This window comes from Mus pahari, chromosome 12 (genome assembly GCF_900095145.1).
Source record: "Mus pahari chromosome 12, PAHARI_EIJ_v1.1, whole genome shotgun sequence".
In the NCBI taxonomy this organism is placed as follows: domain Eukaryota; kingdom Metazoa; phylum Chordata; class Mammalia; order Rodentia; family Muridae; genus Mus; species Mus pahari.
Genome location: NC_034601.1, coordinates 10,152,525 through 10,175,842, shown reverse-complemented (window position 1 = coordinate 10,175,842; position 23,318 = coordinate 10,152,525). Strand labels below are relative to the sequence as shown.

Here is a 23,318-nt window from a genome sequence, read left to right as displayed (position 1 = left end):
ACATCACTGCTGAAAAGCTGACTTCAATAGAGATTTTTAAAAATCAGATTCAGTGTGCAAGGTGCTTGCTTCAAGTATGAGGCCCTCAGTTCAGATCCACAGAACCCATATAAAAGCTGGGCATGGCGGCACACTTCTGTAACCCCACCCTGGAGGACAGCCTAACCTAATGGGTGGATACAGGCTTAAAACTGAGGTGGAAAGAAGACAGCACCCTCAAAAAGGCAGAGGGGAGGGAGGAGATGGAGGCTGTGAGACAGGGGTGGGGGTGGTTGTGGAGGGGTAACTGGGAAGTGGGGTATCATGAGATATAAACGAATGGAATAAAAAAGGGGGGGCAAGACACTAAACATCAATCTCTGTACATACATGTGCACACTTACTTACATACACCACACATACAACTGAGGGAAATACCAGATATTGATATGATTCCCATACATGTGTGCACCTGTTTCTCCAAATCCACACAAACTACTACATATACAATACACAAAACACTTTTTGGTTCTATTATTTTATTACTTGGTTAAAAACAAACTTTATGGCCTTGTGCACAGACATGGAAGGACACACATCTATTGAGCAGGCATTTCTTTTGATTTGATTTTATTTCTTATAAAAAATAAAGTCCATCTTTCCCCAGGTTATGATGTCTAAGGAGAACAGCCAGCAGCTTGAAGCCACCTTGTGAATGTCAGTAGCACACACAAAGTTCTAGGCCCAACTCTAGGCCAGTTTTACAAATCAACTAGAAAATAAGTTAGTAGCCAGTGAAGGGTGGCAAGCTCTGGTATTAGTGTGCTTTTCTCATTGTGGACTGACGTGTGAGGCAGCGCTACACCCCAGAGATGAGAGACAAGCTGGCATTGCAGAGCCTGTGCTGGTTTTTCCGCATCCCAAGGGCGCGTCTGGCGGCGAGCTCCATCTCTTGCTTTATCACTCTGGTTGCTCTATGGTATCTGGATGAAGCCCAGCTGGCTGGATGAAGTTCTGTTCTTAGGGATGGTGTAACAAAGGCCAGGGCAATGCACATGCCACCCCAACATCAGGGAAGGGGACTCAAGAAAGACATCAGTCAGGGTTTATCAATAGAGGATAGTCTCCTACTGACTTAGGAGGCAGACAGTGTTGAAATGTCAAAGGTGCATGACCATAGTTTAAAAGAGCCTTTTTTTTACCTCTGTAATCTCCCAGTCCTAGATACAATTTAATCATGCTGCAAAAGCACCAGGAGAATGTTCCAGAAGACAGCTTCAGCTGGAAGTAGGCTGCAGAGAGCTCCTCAGCTGGGCTTTAGTCCTTCTCTGAAGATTATACATATTCCAAACACCACTGGAGGCCATTAAAACTCTAGTTAGCCAATGGCATCATACTTTAGAGCTGCCTGGTCCGGAGTGGTGTGTGTGTGTGTGTGTGTGTGCGCGCGCGCGCTCATCTCGGTGACACACACTGCTAGGGACTGAGCCACATCATAGGAGTGAGGCCAAGTCCACCACCAACAGACTTAGTCAGCTTAGGCTGCACAGCACAAAGTGAATGCTGGTGGTGCTGGCTCTTATTTCTCAAACTACCTGGAAAATAAAGCGACTAAAAGCCGACTATAAAGTAGGGAAGACAGGGAAGGGCGCAGTTCTCTCTGGTCCTAAAGCAAAAGCTTGACCACACCCTGGGCGGATGGTAGCGCTGGTGATGCTGGCTCTGAGGCTGGCTTCCCAAACTCCAAGCGTTTTCCTGACCTTCAGACAGAGCAAATCACATTTAACGGATGAGACAGCACGGGCCCCCAAGGTTCTAAGAGTGAAAGTCAAGAGCGGAACAAGTCTCACAGGGTCTCAATTTTCTCTCCTGTGAAACGAAGAAAACAACACTGGCCATCTGGCTTCCTGATTCCCAAGGCTACCGCACAAGTTCCCAATCTCAGAAGACCCCACGAAAGCATCTACTTCTTGGGGAGTACTGAGAGTTGAATGCAGGGACTTGCTACTAGGCGACATTCCCAGCTCCTTGAATTAAAACAAAACAAAACAAAAAAACAAAAAAATCTTTTTTTTTTTAGGCTGAAGAGATGGCTCGACAGGTAAAGACGCTTGTTGCTTAGCCTAACAATCCCAGAATCCACACAGTAGAAGGAAAGAACTGACTTTTGCAAGTTGTCCTCTGACCTTCATGTGTGCACTATGGGAAACACACTTGTGTATCTGTGCACACACACCCAATAAATATAATTGAAAAAAATTATTTTAAATAAAAATTTTGCCTGGGCATGGTGGTATGTATGCCTTTAATCCCAGCATACAAGGAGCGAAGACAGGCAGTATACCCCAGGTTCTTCAAGTCCCCCTACCTGCCAGGTAGACACAGTGAGGCCTGGTCTCAAAAATAGATACATCTAAAGATCTGTGTTTAAAGGTCCAGAAGCTAAGTGTGTACCTTGGATCAATCCATTTCCCTCCTGCATTTGCCTCATGACTATCACACTGACATGGCCTGGGGCCCAGGGCAATGCAGACTCCTTTCAGTGAACTCTTAGATCCAGAGGCAGCTGCAAGCCTCTGGTTTTGAGAATCTGGTCTGGCTGGACTGATTCTTGAAGGATGCACAGATTTAAGGGCTTGGAGATGGCTCAGGTGGCAAAAGTACTTGCCTCACAGCATCAGGACCCGAGTTTGATCCCCAATACCCAAGTAAAAAGCCAGGCATGATGGCTCATGCTTTTGATCTCAGCACTGAAGAGAGCAGAGGCAAGTGGGTCCCTGGGACTTAGTAGCATACTTGGTGAGTTCCATGCCATCAAGACTCTGTTGACCCCTGGGGAGCACCACTTAAAGTTGACCTTGGGCCTCCACATATACAAGTACCTAGTGTATCCCAACTCACAAAATGTTCTTGGGGAAGTGCAACTCCCAAACAAGGGATTTGGACAGGGCCTCCTCACAGCCCAAATCACATCACATACACAACCCTCGACTTGTCTTCCTGCCCAAATTCAGATATCGTCTTATTTGCCCTCAGGAGAGAGGCTTATTCAAGGTCAGCCTGGGCTACCGAGGGAGTCTCTGTCTCATGAAAAGGAAGGCTAAGGTTTGCTGAAATAATCCTCCAGCCTTAAAACCAGAGACTGGGTCAGGCTGGGGCTACTGTCTGATCTAGAGCAGCCTGGTATGTCCTGACAGACAGTATCAAAGGTACTGACCCTTTGTCGCCCACACTGGTGCCGCCTGGCCTTCTGTCAACACCATCTCTGTTTTTGGTTCCTCGTCCTGAGGTTGGCCCACTTGTCCGGCTTGGGGACTGATCATATATGAAGTTCCTGCATGATGCTAGTTTGGACTCCAGGGCCTGAAAAGAAATTGACGTTCGTCAGTCAAGTTACAGACAAAAGGCTGGAGAAGTAGCCAGCTTGGAGGGCATTTGCCAACTGTGCAGGAAGTCCAGGGTTTGATCCCCAGTGGCACATAAACTAGGTCTAGCATACCTGCAACCCCAATACTTGGGAGGTAGAGACGGGAGGGTCAGAAGTTAAAAGTTCTCTTCAGCTACATAGCAAATTTGAGAGCAGCTGGGCTATGTGACCCTGTTCCTATCATACCCTTCCCCACCCCTCAAAGAGGGGAAAAAAATCCAGGAACACAAAAGTATGAGAGCCACTGTGTATGGTGGCATACACCTTTGATCTCAGCATTCAGGAGGGCAAGAAGAGCTTTGAGAGTCCGAGGCCAGCCTGGACAACATAGTGAGCTCTGTGAGCTCCAGGGAAGCCAGGGTTACACAAAGAGAAACCACCTTAAACAACAACAACAAACAAAACACCACCACTACCACCAAACAACAAAACAAACAACAAACCCAACAGAGCATGGGGGCCACAACAGTGAAAACAATCTAACTGTGGCTCCAATGGAACTCAGTGCATCTACAAGTACTGAAAGCTACCCATCTAAAATATCCAGAAGAGTTCCAGAAAATTAACTCCACCTAGTGAACTATGAGCTAGGCAAGGTGGTACAAACCTATAATCCCAGCACTCAAAGGGCCGAGGAAGGAGAATTACTGTACATTCCAGCCCAGCCTAGGCTACATAGAAGGACCCTGTATCAAACAGAAAACAACAAAAACACAACAAGAACTACCCTCAGCAAATACTAACGAGAATAACAACTTTTGGAATTGTTCACCTCATTAAACTTGAAGAGAGGTTCAAACAAGGCCTTGAACTTGGAGTAAATAAACCTAAATATCCACAGACCTACAGACCTGTGCATGCAAGCAGACCCTGTGTGTGTGTGTGTGTGTGTGTGTGTGCGCGCGCACGTGTGCGTGTGTGTGCGCGTGTGCGTGTGTGTATGAGTGTGTGTTCTCTTTCTGCCTCTGGACATGGTAAATGGCCCTTTATTTCTAAAAATGAAAGTGCAAATACAAAGAATTCTGTTGCTTCATTGAATCCTGTGGACCCTTCTGGTAATTAACATAAAGCAGAAAGGTCAAGGCCTTTGCTCTCCATTCTTAAGATGTTCTACGAGAGAGGGAGAGGGAGGGAGAGAGGGGGGGAGGAAGGAGGAAGAGGAGGAGGAGGGGGAAGAAGAAGAGGAGGAGGAGGAGGAGGAGGAGGAGGAGGAGGAGGAGGAGGATGCGGATGAGGGGGAGGAGGAGGAGGAAGAGGAAGAGGAGGAGGAGGAGGAGGAGGAGGAGGAGGAGGAGAAGAAGGACTAACTCACTTTTAAATGGCCCTGGGATTTTTTCAATTAAGAAGTAACAGCTAGGGCATGGTAGTCGATAACTATCATCTCAGAATCTGGGAGACTGTGAGGCAGGAGGCTGCTGTCTGAGTAAGGAAGGCCTGGGCTACAGGACGAGGCCCAATCATGAAAGACAGACAGCGATACAGACACTGACACCACCCTACTATCCAAAATTACTTGGAGGAAAAATGAAAGATGCCTGAAAGGGAAAAGGAGACTTGGATTCTGAACACAGGGCCTCTCCACAATGAAACTCCTACGGAATGAGCTGGAGATGCTCCGAGGCATAGATGAACTAGCCGCATTTACCATTTAGGAGGTCTCTGTGAAGTGAAGAGAGGGCCCATGTCTAGACAAACCTTCAGACAAAAGACGCTACAAAGGCCCAGACTTACCCCAACTTTCCGAAGCAGGTCCCCAACGATGTTTAGGGCTGATATCCGGGCTGCAGGTGTGAGTGGGGTCCCACTGGTGGAGCTGTCCAGACCTGAATGTGCAAGAAGCAGGAATGGGTCACAGGATTCTCAGGTCTGTGTCCTAATGTCACTACACTCAAACTGTGGCTGTGGGGATGACACCTTCCCTTTGATTCTGATTACCATCTTATTTCAGTAAGGAATTAATTGGACAACACACCAAGAAACTACCAGTTTATGTTTTGAGTCCTTGATAAGATTATCTTAAACATCTAATTTTTAAAAAACAGGTTAATCTTTTTAAACCAAACAAAGTTATATCTAAGAGTTCCATATACCTTGTTAATATAGTGATCAGGATAAATACATACACAGTGATAAAAAAGCAACATTTTGGGGAGGGAGAGCCAGGGTCCCTCTATGTCTGCTGGGCTTACACTGGCAGTCTTTTTGCTGGGTGTTAGGATTATATTCTTTCATCACCACAGCCAGCTAAGCAATCCACACGAAAAGCAGCATTTCTCACAGCCAGTGATGACTCAGTGGGTAAAAGGTACTCACTACCAAACCTAACTTGCACACATAAACCATGACAACTACCCCACAACACAGCTGGTACAACTCACTAAGATGAGCTAAGACTGAGCGACTAACTCATCTAAGCCTAAAATGTGGTGGCTTGAATATGAACTGCCCCAACAGGCTCATATATTTGAATGTTTGCCACCAAAGAGTGAACTGTTTGAAAGGATTATAAGGATTGGGAGGTTTATTGGAGTAAGGGTGGCCTTGATGGAGGAAGTGTGTCACTGGGGGTGGGCTTTGAGGTTTCAAAAGCCCATGCCAGGCCCAGTGTCTGTCTGGACTTGTGGATCAGGATGTAGCTCAGCTACTTCTTGAGCACCATGCCTGCCATTCCAGGTTCTTTGTCATGATGATAATGGACTCTAAGTCTCCAGGCAAGTGCTTTCTTTTCTAAGAGTTGCTTGGTCATAGTATCTTTTCACAGCACTAGTAAACTACGTAACTAAGTAATTAATAGTAAACAATAACAGACACACCAGGTGAGTCCCAAAACACAGGGAACTGCTCTGGACTGGAACCAGAAGCCACAACAGTCTTAATCACCAAGGTTCACAGTGTGAGCTGAGGCTTATGCCCGGGGACCAGCCTGTCTGGCTGAGAACCTCAACTCTGCCACTTCTCTGCGAGGTGACTTCGGGGACATTGGTGAACACACCTGAAAGATTTGTAGGGTAGGCTTGTGAAGATAGCTCTGTGAGGTCCTAATATGAAGTGTTGCAAAGACTATCTAGCATACAATGAACATTCAATAATTGTCTATTTGCCTTTGGTGGCCTAAATCAGTCAAGAGGCTGGGGGCAGAACTATAACAATTACACTGGGCACATTTCCAGATAGACCTACTGTTGGACAGTCCCTCCCCCTCATAAATATTTACTGATTTGTAAGACAGGCTCTCACTAAGTAGACCAGTTTGTGATGGTTTTAAATGCTTGGCCCAGGGAGTGGCACTATTAGGAGGTGTGGCCTTGTTGGAGTAGGCGTGTCACTGTGGGTGTGGGCTTTAAGACCCTCACCCTAACCACCTGGAAGTCAGTATTCTGCTAGCAGCCTCCAGATGAAAATGCAGACTTCTCAGCTCCTCCTGCACCATGCCTGCCTGGATGCTGCCATGCTCCCACCTTGATGATAATGGACTGAACCTCTGAACCTGTAAGCCAGGCCAAATTAAATGTTGTCCTTTATAAGACTTGCCTTGGTCATGGTGTCTGTTCACAGCAGTAAAATCCTAACTAACACACAGTTCAAGAGACTAGCCTTGAATTTTTAATTACAACCCCAGCCTCCAGAACACTGGGATTACAACTATGTACCACCATGCTCAATCCATGATGATTTTGACTTTTGCATGTAACATTTAGACCTTCAGATTTCTGCCCTCTGTGGCAGAGGTTGCTGCCCTTCTAGACAGTTTCTATTCTTTTTCACAGGATCTGCTATGTCCTCCTATTATAAATCTCAACAGCCTGCCCTACTGAGCGTTCCCACAATACTCCCTAACTAAGCCAGACCCAAGCCACCTCCCCGAGGACCCACATTAGGTTCTTATCAGGGCAAACTGTTTATTTCTTTCTCTTTTTAACTTTCTTCCTTCCTTCTTTCTTTCCTTCTCTCCCTCCCTCCCTAGGCATGGTCTTTCTACATAGTACTGGAAGCCCTGGAACTCACTCTGTAGACCAGGCTGGCCTTGAATTCACAGGCTCCACCTGCCTCTGCCTCTTGAGTACTAGGGTCAATTGTACCACCACAGTGGCATAAGGGCAAACTCTTTAAATCAAAGAAAAGCTTCCCTCTGCCCCACCTCCTTACCACGCCTGAACATTCCTGGTGTGTTCAAACCAGAGCTAGGTCCTCGGTGAGCTACTGGAGTAGATGGTACAGAGCCTGTAGCCTGCACGGCCATGTCTGTCCTTTTGGCTTGCCCTGAGCCTGGCATGGGTGTCCGGGGCTTGTCTTGCTTCTGCTGCACAGCCAATTCCTGCCGCAGATCTGTACAGGGAAAGGGTCCAGAATGGGAGTCCTTGCTTTTGGATGAGGATGCAGCCAAAATAGGAGTGTACAACCAAGAAATCACTCTGGAAACCCTCAATGGAAGGACACCACGTTCTCTCCTTAATAGTTATGCAAACTACACACTCTTCTGCATAAAATACAAAGGAACCTAAGAACTATAGCTTGAACATATTTGTTAACATAACTGTTAAAAAAGATCGCAACACTGTGGTATGGACAGAACCCTAAGTGAAAACTTGCTTCCCCCCGGTTCTCTTCTGTTTGGAACACATAACCAAGTTTTGGTTTTTGTTTTTGTGTGTGTGCATGCATGTGTGTGTGTGTGTGTGTGTGTGTGTATGTGTGTGTGCATGTGCACATGCGCATGTGTGTATGTGTGTGTATATGTGTGTTTGTGTGTGTGTGTGTGTGTGTGTACGTATGTGTGTGTGTGCGCGCGCGTGTGCACGCGCACGTGTGCGTTTCTGTGTTTGCTGTTTGGTGAAGCTCAAAGACAATTTTATTAAAGTTTAAAGGGAACACCCTAAGCAGGCAGGCTTGAAATCTCAGCAGCTACCAGACGGAGTTAAAAGGAAAGGAAGAGAGAAAGCCACAGCTTTTGAGTCAGGGCAGTGCAAGGGAATGGTGGAGAGCTTCAGAGAAAGAGTAAGGAGCCCAGCATGCCCGGGCCTTGGCCAGGATGACAGGAGATGGAAGGGACAAGGACGAGCAAGTCAGAAAACGGGGCAGACCTCTGCAGAGCTGCAAGCGGGCCTCAGCAACTGACTGCCTTTTTGCTATGCATCCAGGCTGAAGTCAAACACTAGATCATCTCAGAGCCTCCTGAGCGCTGGGATCCCAAGTGTCCACAGTCACCTAACCTTCCAGATCTCCTCCTCACAGCTCACCTCTGTTGGAAACTCTTACTCAGTACTGTACAAATCACTTTAGGAATCATTAGCAGGTGGACTGGCCTGTCAGCAACTAATCCCCTCCCCTCCCATGAAGGGTCTGCCATCTTTCCCATGACAACATATCTACCAATGCCCACTCATTTTAATAACTGTTTAACACTCCATAAAATAAATGCCTGTGGTTTGCTGGTATCTTCATTACTAATGGCACAGGTTGAAGAGGACAATAGTTCTTATCTGCAATGTTTTGGGCCGTATGTGCCGAGTTCTTTAAACTTTGTGATGCTTGCTTAGGCTTTATCAATCACCTGAGAATCTCTTCTAGCTAAGGCTTTGTTGTTATTTGTTGGTTTGTTTTAAGATGTGGTCTTTGTAGCCCAGCTGATCGTGAACTTGCTATACGGTCAAGGATGATATGTTGATCCTCCTTCAAAATGCAGGGCTTACAGGTGTGCCCCATGCCCAGGCCCACTGAGCACTTCTAATGGAATTCAACAGGCTCTGAAACCTAAAACTATTTAAACTTGACCACTGCTTTTTAAACCCTATCTACTGACTACACCGTTTGATATCAAATTTAACTTCTTATTTAAAAAGAATGAAGGGCTTGCACCTTTAATCCCAGCACTCAGGAGATAGAGGCAAGTGGACCTCTGTAAATTCAAGGTCAGCCTGGTCTACAGAGCAAGTTCCAGGACAGCCAGGACAGTTACACAAAGAAACCAACAAGAAACTAGGACTTGGAATAAACTCTCTTAAGAATGCAGCTAGGATGGCTTACCAATGAAGGCCCCATTGGTCTAAGAACCCCATGCCTGGCATAGCAGCCAAAAACTGGCCAACAATACAATGGCATTTTTCTCCCCAAGAAACTCCTGTGCTTCTGCCAGGACTCCAGCCTGTCTGGCACGTGTGGGAACGTTCTCTGAGGAAACAATTCTGAACTAAGGAGGCAAAGCCCATGAACAAAGACAGAATTTGTGAACCCCAAGACTTTTCCTGCAGACACACGTGAGGTGTCTGACAGCCATTCCAGTAGCCCCCGAGAACTGCTGACAATCCAGAACACCCACCCCGGCTATCGTTTACGCAGAGCTGCCCCTCAGCCTCTCCAAGACTGGCCTATGTACACAACAGCTCCAGACTCCCTGGAAAGGCAGTGCTTGGCAAGGCCAAGGGCAGATGTTGTCTTAGATGGAGAAGCACCATGCAGGGAGAAACAGGGAAAGCCTCTGACCTCGGGCTTCATCCTTCAGCCTCTGAACAGATTCTAGAAGATTCTCCTTCTCATCCAGCTCACTCTCTAGGAAGGCATTTCTTTCAATGGCTTGATTCAAACGCTGCTCAAAGTCTTCCAGGGACATGATTGTGGCTCTGGGTAGAAGAAGCACACAGTTACCCAAAATAGCAATGGCAGCATCTGTCAGTGCCTAAAGACCTGTATGATGTGACAGCAGAGGTACCTGAATGGTTCTAAGTATCACAGGGCCTCCTGGGCCTCAGGCTCCTTACCTACAAAATAGTCATCAGGGCTAAGATGATGCACCAGGGTCTTGAGGGTCAAGTCTGATAATTTCCACATCAGTGGAAACCTAAGATGACCAAAGCCTTGCCCATTGGGGCCACATGCTCCACCCAGTCATTGACAGCAACCAGCCCCAGCTTGTCTAGGAATGCTAACTAACATTCAGAACAGTCCAGCACAGACATGGACAAGGACGGATGGACACACGCACACAGAAAGAGAGACCGAGATCGAGGCAGAGATAGAGGAGAGACCAGCATTAATCTTAGTGACTTTAAAGTGATACTGCAGTCACTAAAGCGCTTGAGCATGACTTGAGGTCCCCAACACCCACATAAAAAGCTGGGTATACGGAATAAGCCTTTTATCCCAGCATTAGGTGGCCTTCTGGCCACCTATCTGGAACAAAAATATTGTGGGGGTGACTGAGGAAGACTCCTGATGCTGACCTCTGCCACCCTCTCTTCCACATGCACACAGATGTGATTATAAAAACTTTCAAAAGCTCTGGCACTCGGCCCCTAGCTGCTGCCCTCCAACAGCCACTTCTTTGTGAACATGGCAGGCATTTCACTAGAACACAGACTGGCTATAACTTAAAAATGGTAATAAAAAGAAATCTGTTAAGTGTCTAACACTGGCCAGCTACTTTCACTGGATGTTTTCTCATAAATAAGGCAGGGACAGTACGGGCACCTCTGTGATATGAGACAGGGAATAAAGTAGACTAAACAGCTGACACATTCTTTATATGGATATATGCGCAGGCAGTGCTGGCACTTTTAATTAATGGCCCTGCATTTGCCCCCAGAAGGCATCTGGCAGTGCAACTGCATTTTCTAAAGCAGAAGGAAGCAGGTTTGGAGAGGGGTCCAGAGCTAACCCTCTGTTCTTCCCTGTAAGACTCACTGGGGTTCTTGTTCCTACAGCTGCAGGGGAAGGCTGAATTTGCTAACTCACTCAACGGTTCCTCTTAACACCATGTTAGTTTCTGTTCTCAAAAGGGTCTTTAGAGAAGTGAATGGGACAGTTACCTAAAGTGCCTACCTAGTGACAACGAAAGAAAACATTCCCGAGTCTGACATTTGGGACCCAAGGTCTCCAACATAGTTCATTGTTGTCTGTCACAACAATGAGAAAGATCAAACATCTAGGTATTCCTAGATGGAAGGACGTGGATACTTCTGAAAAAGCAGATGAATGCTTTTCCCATGAGGGAAAGAAACTGGGATGGGGTGATGGAGAGATGGTTCAATGGTTAAAGCAATTGCTACAAAAACAAAGACCAGAGTTCAGATCCCGAGAACCCATGGAATGCCGGGTGGACATGGTAGTCTGCTTATAAATTCTGTCTGGGAAGGTGGAGACAAAGGATCTCTGAGCAAGATGACTAGCTAGACCAACCAACCAACCACTTCAGTGAGCGCAGGGTCTGACTGAGAGATCCTGCTTCAACAAATAAGGCATAAGAGCAAGGATTCTCAACATTAACCTCAGACCTCACATGCATGTGAACATAAATAAAACATACATATAAGCACACTGCACATATATGAAAATGGAAGAGAAAAAACTCTTTGTCATCTTATAAGAAAATACCAATTGGCGTTAGTGGCAGGGGTAGGGAGGTGGTGGTGGGGGCACATCAGACACAAGAGGAGGCAGGTTGGAAAGACCAGTTGTAAAAAAATCACTATAGGTATGATGCTCACACTACTCCAGGGTCTCAAAAATAGACAACAGGCCAGGTGTGATGATATATTCTTGCAATCCTAGCACTTGGGAGACTAATGGGAGACTAATACACGAGGATTGCAAGTTCAAGGCTAGCCTGGACTACATATAGAACCCTATCTCAATCCCCTGCCCTCTCCTGAACTAAAAAACAAAACAAAACAAAAAAACAACCAAACAAAACACAAGGAAGGTTTTTAGACAACTGGACAACAGACAGCTCTGTGACTGTCTTGAATACATAAAAGTCAAATAGCCCATGCCCAGCAAAGCATACACTAAACAAAGCCAGAAGAACTTCCAGACACTTAGAAACAATGAAAACCCACATAAATCCAGTGTCAAAATATGGTAGGAGACACATCTTTATTTCAAATACTTAGAAGGTAGATGTGGAAGACCCGAGTGAGCACAAGGCCATCTCAGCTATGTGAAACCCTGTCTAAATGTTTAGAAGACTGCTTTCACTCTCCCGAGAACTTCCCTTCAAAATGGACAAAACAGCGTGAGAGATACAGTTCAGTGGTAGAAAGCTTGTCCAGTATGTGAAAGCTCTGGACTTGATATCAAATACTGAAGTGGGAGGGAGGGAGGGAGGGAGGGAGGAAGGGAGGGAGAGAGGGAGGGAGGAGTATGTGGGAGAGAATGTAACTCATAGAAAATGGATTACCATAGCTCCAGGTCATTTAGAATTCAAAACTGAGGTGAACCCCTTTCTCCTCTATTTGATTGGCAGAAATCCTAAGTGTTCACTATGTAAGTCCACTGTGTTAAGGAAGCTATTTGGAAAATGAGGAACTGGTACTCTGGGAATTGGCCACTGGGAATATAAATTAGTAAAATATAAATAGATGGACAATACTTATCCAAGTCACACAGGCCTGTGTCCTCAGACAGGCCTCTCCACTTATGGAACCCCACAGCACAGGCACACACATCGTGGGAGGTTGCTCACGACAGACTCTGATCAGTAAAGGAACTAAGGATAGCAAGACACACCCCCGGAACCTGGATAAGCAAGTCACCATGGTATCAGCCAATGCTAATCATTCAGTAGACAATTATATATGTGTTTGGAAAAAAAAGATCAAGGGTGTTCTGAATCCTTCAACAGATAGAATCTCCAGCATTCATTGTTAAGTGGAAAAGCAAGATGTACAACTCTGAGTACAAAGTGTTCTATTATGGGGAACCAGAGGTGGAGGAATAACAATGCCTTTTATTTTATTCTATCAGCATTAATTATACATAAAGGGTTCTTTATGGCGTTTTCATACAAGAGCATCATTTTGATCATGTTTACCATAACCGCTCATTACCTTTTCTGTCCCCTACACTCTCCCACTATCCTCTTTTGTTTTCATGTCTTTAGTGTGTGTGCATGTGTGTATGTGGCCCAATGAGCTAGTGAGGGTGGCTCCCATGGGTATGGCCATCTTAGAGTGCTGCACCATTAAAGGAAAATCTCTGCTACTAGCTGCAACCATTAGCAACTACTCACAAATCCTAGGGGGGAAGTAGGGGGTCTCATGAGATGCTCCCACTTTCATGACAGAGTGCTATAAACAGTATCTCTTTTCTATTTGTTTGAATTTCCATTAAAAACAAACAAATAGGGCTGGAGAGAGCACTCAGTGGTTAAGAGCACACTGCCTGTTCCTCCAGAGGTTTTGAGTTCAATTCCCAGCAGCCACATGGTGGCTCACAACCATCTATCCTGGGATCTGATGCCCTCTTCTGGCATCAGGTGTTCATATGAGAGAGAACATTCACATACAATAAATAATTAAGTAAGTAAATAAATAAATCGTAAAACCAGACCAAAAAACCAAACTCCCCTGGGGCTAGAGATACCTCAGCAGTTAGGAGTACAAGCTGCACTGCTCTTTCAGAAGACCCACTTTCAGTTCCCAGCACCCCATCAGGCTCCTGCTCCAGGGGATCCACACCTCTGGCATCCACTGGCACCTATACTCACATATACATATCTAAACACACAGTTAAAATCTTTTAAAAAGAACCTGGAGAGATAACTCGGTGTTTAAAAGCACTGACTGCTCTTCTAGAGGTTCAATTCCCAGCACCCATATGGCAATTTACAACTGTCTTTAATTCCAGTTTTGGATCATGCACATACAAATGTAAAACCTTTAAAAAATCCAAACAAACAAATAAACAAACACCCCTTGAGCTGGTGAGTGGTTAAGTGTGCTTGCTGCATGGGAGAAGATGTGCCCAGTCCTGCCGTGACTTGATGTGCCAGGGTGGGTGATACCCATGGTGACCTCAGACTTCTCAGAGGAGGAAGGGGTGGGGGGTGGGAGGAGGATGTGTGTGAGGGGGAGACTGGGAGGAGGGCGCCTGATACTGGATTATGTGAATGTACTAAATTCTTGTGGAGAATGGCATTACTGATCCTAACTCTTCATCTGTTATTGTACCTACATTCTTGCTGGAGCCTCACTGTGGGTAGAATACACTCTCATCCTCTGACTAGTAAAAGATGCATATGTGAAAATGACACTGGCCATTTCAGAATGTGACTTCACACACTATCTTAATTAGTTACCCTCACTGGGATCAAAGCCATGACCAAAAGCAGCCTGGGGAGGAAAGGTTTTACTTGGCTTACATTTTCACATCATCAATAGTCATCACTGAAGGAAGCTGGGCCAAGAACTCAAGCAGGGCAGAAACCTGGAGGCCGGAGCTGACACAGAGGCCGTGAAAGAGTGCTGCTTACTGGCTTGCTCAGCTTGCTTTTCTTAAAGAACCCAGGACCACCAGCTAAGGGATGGTACAACCCACAGAGGGCTGGGTCCTCCCCCATCAATCACTAATTTAAAAACTGCCCTACAGGCCTGATCTTACGGAAGTGTTTTCTCAGAGGAGGGCCCCGCCTCTCAGATGACTTTAGCTTGAGTCAAGTTGACATAAAACTGGCCAGGACATATCCTACCAACTGTGGACCAACGAGAAACCCAGAAAGAAGTGCTGGGGCAGAGAGCGGTGTTACTGACTCTGCATCTTCAGAGAATTGTATTTTAAAAAGCGGTCGGGACAGAAAACCAGCACCACCAACGGGCCTCAAAACCTGCACACCTCTTGCCCATATTTCTGGGTGACCTCTGAACCTGAGTACATAGGGAAAGACTAAAAGTGACCAAAGACATTTCAACTACTGCCTGCCACAAACAGAAGACTGTGTGGAGTACAAGTGCAGCTATGTGATCTGCCTGGGAAAGGAGACAGAGGCAAACAGCTAATGGGACCCCAGGTTCAGGACACACGGACTACAATGTCCACAACCCAACCCAAACTAACTGGACTTATGAGACAATGAAAACCTGACAGAATTCAAGAAAAAAGACAGTCACTGGATCAACACTGAGATGACCTTGCTGGAAATAGGTCAAAGGTTAAAAACAGCCACTGTGACTAGGCTTAGGATGAGACAGGAAGAAAGCTCAGTGCAGGAAGGAATAGAGATAAAGGAGGAGGAGGGAGAGGAGGGAGAGGAGGGGGCAAGGTGAGGAGGAGGGGCAGGGAGAGGAGTAAGGGGAGGGGAAGGGGAGAAGGAGAAGGGGGAGGGGAAGGAGGAGGAGGGGAGGGGGGAGGAGGAGACGATGACAACAACCACAATAAAATGGAAATTCTAGTTCTGAAAAAACAATGTTTAAAGTCAAATCTCATTTAATCCAGTGACTGACTGGATCTTGGAGCAACTGTCATCTTGGCGAGTTCAGACACACCTGGCTGCATCCTCTTCGCAAAGGCTTCATCCCAGCTGTGCTTTCTGAGTGCTTACAGCCCAACATGGAGGGTTGTCACAAGACTCTCACCTGAGTATCAGACTCCCTACTACCTAAAGCATGCAACTACAAAACTCTGCCTTAATTGCATGTGACCTCAGAGAAGAGCTAAAGAACAGTCGGAAGTCCAGGGGAGGAAGGTTCCATTTGTGCTGCCACTGGGAAGCCCTCATCCCCACTAGGCGTGCTTTCCAGGTGTGGTCTCTGGGGGAGAAGCACCAGTACCCTGTAAGTGACCCCTCACCTATGCCCAGTGAACTCAGTTTCCCCAAAGTGAACTTTAGGAGAATTATGCCATGGTTTTTGTTTGTACCTTAGGAGAGGTAACTGTAGTTTAGTCTTCCTCTAAAGGGAAGGGATTTTAACAATAACTAGCTTAACACAAATTAGAGGAAAGAGAATTTTAAATTAAAACAATAGAAATAGACAAGATTAAAGGAAAAACAAATGAAGGGCTGGGGAGATGGCTCAGTGTGTAAAGTGCTTGCTGTGCAAACATGAGAGCCTGGGTTTGGATACCTGCATAAAAGCTGGGTATGGCAAATGCATGAAACCTCCCTGTGTGCAAATTGGAGAAAAGAGAAACCTAGAGGCTGCCTGGCAGCCAGTCTAGCTAGGTCAGCAAGTTCCAGGTTCAGTGAAAAAAATCCTGCCTCAAAGACTACTATGAAAAGCAACAGAGGAAGACGCCCAAAATCAAGCTCTACCCTCCAGATGTACCTGTACAACCATATCAGCATAATGCACAGATCACAGTGAGAGGAAGAAAGAGAAATGGGAGGGACAGAACCTCAGACCCGTAAGACAGGATTCATATGTGGACCGAATCCAGATCATGCTCAAAAGGAAAGAGGAGCCAGGGGATCTTTGTAAATCTAAGGAGAGCCTGGTCTAGGCCGCCAGAGGCACTTAGTGAGATCCTGTCTCCAAAGCAAGCAAGCAAGCAAGCAAATGGAAAAGTATTTGGAGAAAGAGTGACCAAAGTGAAATTGGATGAAAGACAAATGTTAGCCCCAGCCTGCCTTCAGCACCCAGCAGCTAAGTCACCAGCCACTAAGTGGGACAAATACCCTTTAATGGGTTCCTGCTACCCACTCTCTTGTTCTCCCTGTCTCCGTCTCTCTCTTATGTCCCGACTCTGAGACCCACCTCTGCCTCAAATAAATCTCTTGCAAGAGATGTGTAGTGTGGTATAATCTCTTCGGCATACAGTGGCCCCGACGTGCCAAAGAGCATAGTTCACCAAGCCAAAGAAAGCCAAAGCTGATGAGGACCCGAGAGCAGTGATAGAAAGCAGCTCTTGGGACATACAGAGAAACAAGAATTACAGAAGACTGCAACATCACCTTCAAAGTCTAAGCCTGTCAGGCCAGAGTTATCCATCTAATGAAAATATCCTCCAAGCCAGCCTGGAAAGCCAGCCCACCTGAGACCCCAGCACTGGGGGTGAGGGTGGGAGGGAGTGTCAATTAGGAGCCCTGTTAGGAATCTGAGGCCATAGAGTTCCAACTCACCAGAAAATCTGTTTCAAAAAAAAAAAGCAAAGGAGAAGAGAGAAGAGCAGATCCTTGAAGACAAGTCAGGAAGCGACACAGCTCTGAGCTGGAGGATACACAACAAGACCCCATCTCAAAATCTACAGAGGGGAGGGCCAATAGGGCCTCACAAGGATGAAGACCTGAATTCTAATCTCCAAAAGCCATGTAAAAGCTAGACATGTTAAAATGAGACTGTCTGCAGTCTCAGCATACCAACAGGGAGACAGAACAGTCTGAAAGCTCACATGAGTCTAACATGGAAGGTAAAGACCAAGACTACTTACTCAACCTTGTCCTGATTTCTGTTAAGTGTGAATCTACATTCACAAACACAGATGTTCATGAGTGTGCATGGGTATTCGCGCATACATAAATATATGCAAGAATGGAGGCAAAACAGAGACATTTTTAGATAAGTAAGAGTCGTCTTATTCTATAAGAAATCCTGAGGGCAGTCTTTTAAACTGTAGGAAGAGGAAACCAGACAAAAATTCTCATCTTCAGGAAGGCAGGCAGAACACCAGAAATGGTAAACATATTCCATCTGGTCCATGAGCCCTTGGGGCTTTGTCATGCTCAGCACTAATTTCTTCACACTCAGGTCTGTGGTTGTCACCTCACAAAACTTTCCTTGCCCCGCCTACCGTTTGGCTCTTTCCAGGTCATCATTGGCTTGTTCCAGTTCCCTGATGTATTTCTGCAGTTGGTCTTTAATGGCTTTCGTCTGCGCCAGGTCATCCTCCAAGGCTGAGATCTGCCGGTAACCCTCTGAGTGCTGCATCTCAAACTTCTCCTGCAGAACAGACCAGAAGCCTGGTCAGCGAGTGAACACTGACAATCCATGTTTGCATCCCTTCCTTATCATCACCCCACCATCAAATACGGGATGCACTCATGGATGGTGCTAGCTACCTGTACAAGGCATTTGGTGGCTTTGGCCACTGAATATAAGCTCTTCCCCTCCTTCCACCCCAGCAACAGTACCTCATCTTCTTTCCTTGAGATAGTATCTCATGTGTGTCAGATTGGCCTCGAACAAGCTATGGACTCAAGAAGCAAAGGATCCTCTTGAACTGCCTGTCCTGTCTCCATCTTCCAGGTAGAGTCAGTTTATGTGGTACTGGGGCTTTTGCACAAGCTTTCTCAGTCCCCACCCGAGGCACAGTCTCAATATGACCCCAACATCCTAAGGAATGTCTCTCTCTTCATTTTAGGGTCTCTGAGGTATTTCTTCATATGACCCCCATGAGGCAGCTTCAGGCCTCCTGTCTCAGCCTTCCCTGAGCTCAGTCAACAGAACCTTCTCTCCACAGACCTGAAATTTCAGATGAGAAGCAGTTGTTGTCCTGGTTAGGGTTATTAGTACTGCGATGAAACACCATGACCAAAGCAATGTAGGGAGGAAAGAGTTCATTTGGCTTGCATTTCCATATCACTGTTCATCACCAAAGGGAGTAAGGACAGGAACTCAAACAGTGCAGGAACCTGGAGCTAATGCAGAGGCCATGGAGGAATGCTACTTACTGGCTTGCTCCTCATGGCTTGCTCAGCCTTCCTTCTTATAGAACTCAAGACCACCAGCCCAGGGGTGGCTGCATGCACAAAAGGATAGGTCCTCTCCAATAACCACTAATTAAGAAAATGCCCTATAGTGGAGACATTTTCTCAACTGAGGTTCCCTCCTTGTAGATGACTCCAGCTTGACACACAACTAGCCAGGACAACAGAAGATGCTGAAGAAGGACAAGTGACTATCATTCAAAGAATGCACACTCCAAGGCTGGCAAGATGGCTTAGTGGATAATAGCACTGACTGCTTTTCCAAAGGTCCCAGCAACCACATGGTGGCTCACAACCATCTGTAATGAGATCTGACGCCCTCTTCTGGTAGTCTGAAGTCAGTTACAGTGTACTTATATACAATAATAAATAAATCTTTGGGCCGGAGCAAGCAGGGACTGAGTGAGTGGAGTTGACGAGAGCGAGCAGAGGTGGAACAACCACATTAAGGTTCACAACTATCTGTACAGCTACAGTGTACTCACATAAAATAAATAAATAAATCTTTAAAAAACAAAAAAAGAATGCACACCCCAACTTTCCCAACCATGAGCCCCCCAATCCTCTCACCACCTGCTACATGCCATCCTGTCCACCCTCACCCGGTCCTTGCTGAGCCCACTGACCTTCAAATGAATCATGCAAGGTGTCCATAGTCACAAGCACTCACCCAGGCCCCAGTTACAACTCAACATGGCACCACTTTGTGCTTGAGCACTGTACTTGAGCAGAACATCGGGGATGACTTTAGTTGCTTGTACCTCACAAAAGGAGTCGTCAGATATTTAATGACAACTATCTTAACTTTCTGATCCAGGACAGTCCACAGCAATGAAAAGGAAGATCAGTTTGATTGGCCGGTGCTTTCCAAGAGCAAGGGACAGTTCTGATGGTACCTCACTGGTTTGCTGCTGCCCAACTGGAGTAGTTAACACTTATGAACCTACTGTGTGTTAATTCATCTGAGCCCACACCAGAGATGTGGAAACTAAGACTCAGTAACTTGCCTGGCCCAAAGTTGATCTGCAACAAATAACCCAGCCAAGATCAGGGCCACCAGAGCATGTACTCTTCAAGCAAAGACATTAAGCAATTTCCATGCAGGTTGTCTTAGTTAGGGTTTCTATTGCTGTGAAAAGACACCATGACCATGGCAACTCTTATAAAGGAAGACATTTCATTGGGGCTGGCTTACAGGTTCAAAGGTTTCACCCATTATCATCATGGTGAGAAGCATGGTGGCAGGCAGGCAGAGGTGAGAGTTCTCCATCTGGATTCATAGGCAGCAGGAGACTGCCACACTAGACCTAGCTTGAGCATATGAGACTTCAAAGCCTGCTTCGACAGTGACACACTTCCTCCAACAAGGCCATACCTACTCTAACAAGATGGCTACCACCTAATAGTGCCACTCCCTATGGGCAAAGCATTCAAGACACTATGGGGCCATCCCTATTCAAACCACCACACAGGCCATCAAGGAAGCTAAAAAAAAAAAAAAAAAAAGAAGAGAAAAGCTAGCTCCTCTTCCTGCCTAGATTCAAGAAGCAAAGTTATTGTGAGACTCAGTCAGATGTACAGGAGGTAGTAAACGGTGCCCAGACCGGAGTGTGGGACGAAAGCCCCCTGTGAAAGAAGAATGACCACTGTGGCCAATAAGTGATTTATAGGTTGACAACATCAAGCGACCTTCAACATATTAAGGCTTCTGGGGTTTCCTGGCAAGAAGACAAAAGCAAGTGTCTGAACATAAGCAAAAGGAAACTGGGTCCTAGATCACTGAGATGCGGAGACCCAGATCCTCTGCCTGTACGGATGCAGATAGTTTGAGTTTAGGACATGAAAACTGCGGTCTCACAGGGCTTTCACTGTCAGCTAATGGAGGCTCAGTACCTGTGCTTGATGCCTCACAGGCTGCTGAATTCAAGGCTGGATGAACAGTTGATACACCTGCCAAAGGTGACTAATAGGCAATGACAAGTGACAGGCTCTCTCTACAGTATTTTTTCCCTTAATCTCTGTGCAGAGCCTCATGCCTCTGGCCAGAGGTTGTTATGAAGAGGTCTTTTGCAAGCTCAAAGTTCACTCTTGAAGCATAAAATTACTCGATAACTGAAGAGTAACGATTCCTCATTGCCTGTTACAGAGGCCAAATGAAAATACTTCCAGGGTCAACGAGAAATTTGGACCCTACATAGGACAAGAGCAAGAGAAATATTTGGTGTGACCAGGACAGGCTGGGCCCAACTATCCACTGGTATGGAATGATGCAGGCCTTATGAAGCAAGGCGTCTTTCTCAAAGGAAGTTAGAAACCCTGTATTTTTCTGGGATGCTTCATAAATCTTAGCTTCTGAGATTAAAAATAATAATTATATATACATATATACATATATATATATATATATATATATATATATATACACACATACACACACACACACATATATACACACAAAACCTTGAACTGCAGAGAATTTCTGTCTCAAAACAGTCGGGCAGTGGTGGCGCACGCCTTTAATCCCAGCACTTGGGAGGCAGAGGCAGGTGTATTTCTGAGTTCAAGGCCAGCCTGGTCTACAGAGTGAGTTCCAGGACAGCCAGGGCTACACAGAGAAACCCTGTCTCGAAAAACCAAAACCAAACCAAACCAAACCAACCAACCAACCAACCAACCATGAAACCAAGCTGGCAATCGCCAACTGCAGCCAAGCCTAATGACCTGTGCTAGATCCCTGGGACCCATGTGCTGGAAGAGAGACCCCCACTCCTGAGGGGACAGACGCCAGAGAAAAGCTGGCTAGCGCCAGTTCTCTCCTGCCACCATGTCAGTCTCAGGAATCAAACTCAGGTCACCAGGCTTGATGGCAGGCACCTTTACCAGCTGAGCCATCTGAGCCATCTTGAAAGCCTTGAAGTATTTTTGACCATCACAAACAGAGAATTTGGGAGTGCTATTTGCTTCTGGCAGATGAAGGCCAGAAATATTACTCACTGACTTACAAAACAAGGCTCAGTGGCTCACTTACAATGGTGTCTAGGCTCAAGGGGCAACACAGTGCTTCATTTCTACCTGAGAGGACACATTCTAAGACATTCTGCTACATCCCCCAAAACTCCAGACACCACCAAACCCTGTACATGTTTTAGTATTCCCATGTTTGCTGTGTTAGCATATAATGCTTAGCTTACAAACTAAGAAATTAATAATAACTACAAAATGGAATGATTATAATATTATACCATAATAAAAGTTATTTAAAATGTATAACTTGTTTATCTCTGGAATTTCCCATTTAATATTTTTTGGATTTTGTTTGTAACCCAAACCATGGAAAATAAAGCCAAGAAGGGGTCCAGGTAAAACCACTGCAGTGCTCAGTTAATAAACCTGCTTATGACTGGCATGGTCCAACAGAATGTTCTAGAAGATGATATTCTGTAGTCCCTGTGTCCAGAAGTGAAACCACATGTGGATACAGAGCAGTCAAACTGTGGTAATGTTAGTAGAAATAACTTTTTTCCTCAATAGCTTTCATTTCAATAGACATATGTAGCTAAGAGATACCATACTGTACCTTGCAATATACAAGCAGGAGGCATTCTAAAGCCAAGCATGATGGTGATTACCTTTAATCCTAGCACTTAGGAGTTGACTGCAAGGAGTCAAAGGCCACCCTCAGCTACATAGTAAATTCAGGGCTGCTCAGTGAGCCTGGGCTACCTGACTCAGTCCCAAGAAGCTACAATTCTGACACTGCAGTCTCTGAAGAACTCTCCTTGCCATGTCCCTTGTGAAATCAGTACAGACAACACCAAGAAGGGCTGTAGCCCACATGTATAGCTTGCTTTTCATGGATTTCCACCTACTGAGGCAGAAAAGGTCCAATGACCACAGGCACAGGGACGGCAGAAGGGAGTGGGCCTGGTGCAGTCACTTCCTTACTTCTTGAGCCACGCAACCCCTGCTTGCCACAGCCATCCCTACCTATACACACGTCCCCCGGGGTCCCTCACCTTCACAGACTCCAGCTCCATGCGAAGGCGGTTATTCTCTGATAAGAGATCCCGGTTCCTGGTTTCAATTTGCTGCAGCTGAGTCTCCAATTCAGCTTCGTATTCTCGGCTTCCTTCCTGGAATTCTCGGAGTTCTTCCTGTGTATTCTCTGCCCTGTAGCAGTATTACAAATAAATTTATTACAGAATGATGTTGGTAGTGTGTCACAAAGTAGGGTGTGTGGATCATGGCTTTATTCAGCCACCATTATTCCCATTTTTAAGGAAAAGACGACAGTTTGTGAGAGCTGGCATTGAATACACAGCTATAATCTTAGCATTCAGGAGTCTGAGGCAGGAGGCTCAAGAATTCAAGAACAGGGCTGGGGGCTGGAGAGATGGCTCAGCGGTTAAGAGCACTGACTGCTCTTCCAGAGGTCCTGAGTTCAAGTCCCAGCAACCACATGGTGGCTCACAACCATCCATAACGAAATCTGATGCCCTC

General features: G+C 46.0%; 1 protein-coding gene across 2 annotated transcripts in view; it reads right to left on the bottom strand.

Annotated features, from left to right (window-relative positions):
- Positions 1-517: 517 nt before the first annotated feature.
- The window catches only part of Nde1 (nudE neurodevelopment protein 1), a 31,251-nt gene continuing 8,450 nt past the window's right edge, over positions 518-23,318 (bottom strand). Inside the window, exons 3-9 of one of the 2 annotated variants that reach the window (XM_021209481.2) lie at positions 22,835-22,988; positions 17,903-18,051; positions 9,887-10,023; positions 7,553-7,732; positions 5,138-5,229; positions 3,197-3,342; positions 518-1,739 (exon numbers count right to left, since the gene is read on the bottom strand). In XM_021209481.2, the coding sequence (XP_021065140.1) occupies positions 1,646-1,739; positions 3,197-3,342; positions 5,138-5,229; positions 7,553-7,732; positions 9,887-10,023; positions 17,903-18,051; positions 22,835-22,988 (952 nt within the window). In that variant the 3' untranslated portion in view covers positions 518-1,645. Of the gene's footprint in view, positions 1,849-3,196; positions 3,343-5,137; positions 5,230-7,552; positions 7,733-9,886; positions 10,024-17,902; positions 18,052-22,834; positions 22,989-23,318 lie in introns of both variants that reach the window. The other variant, XM_029544891.1, reaches the window with a different exon arrangement.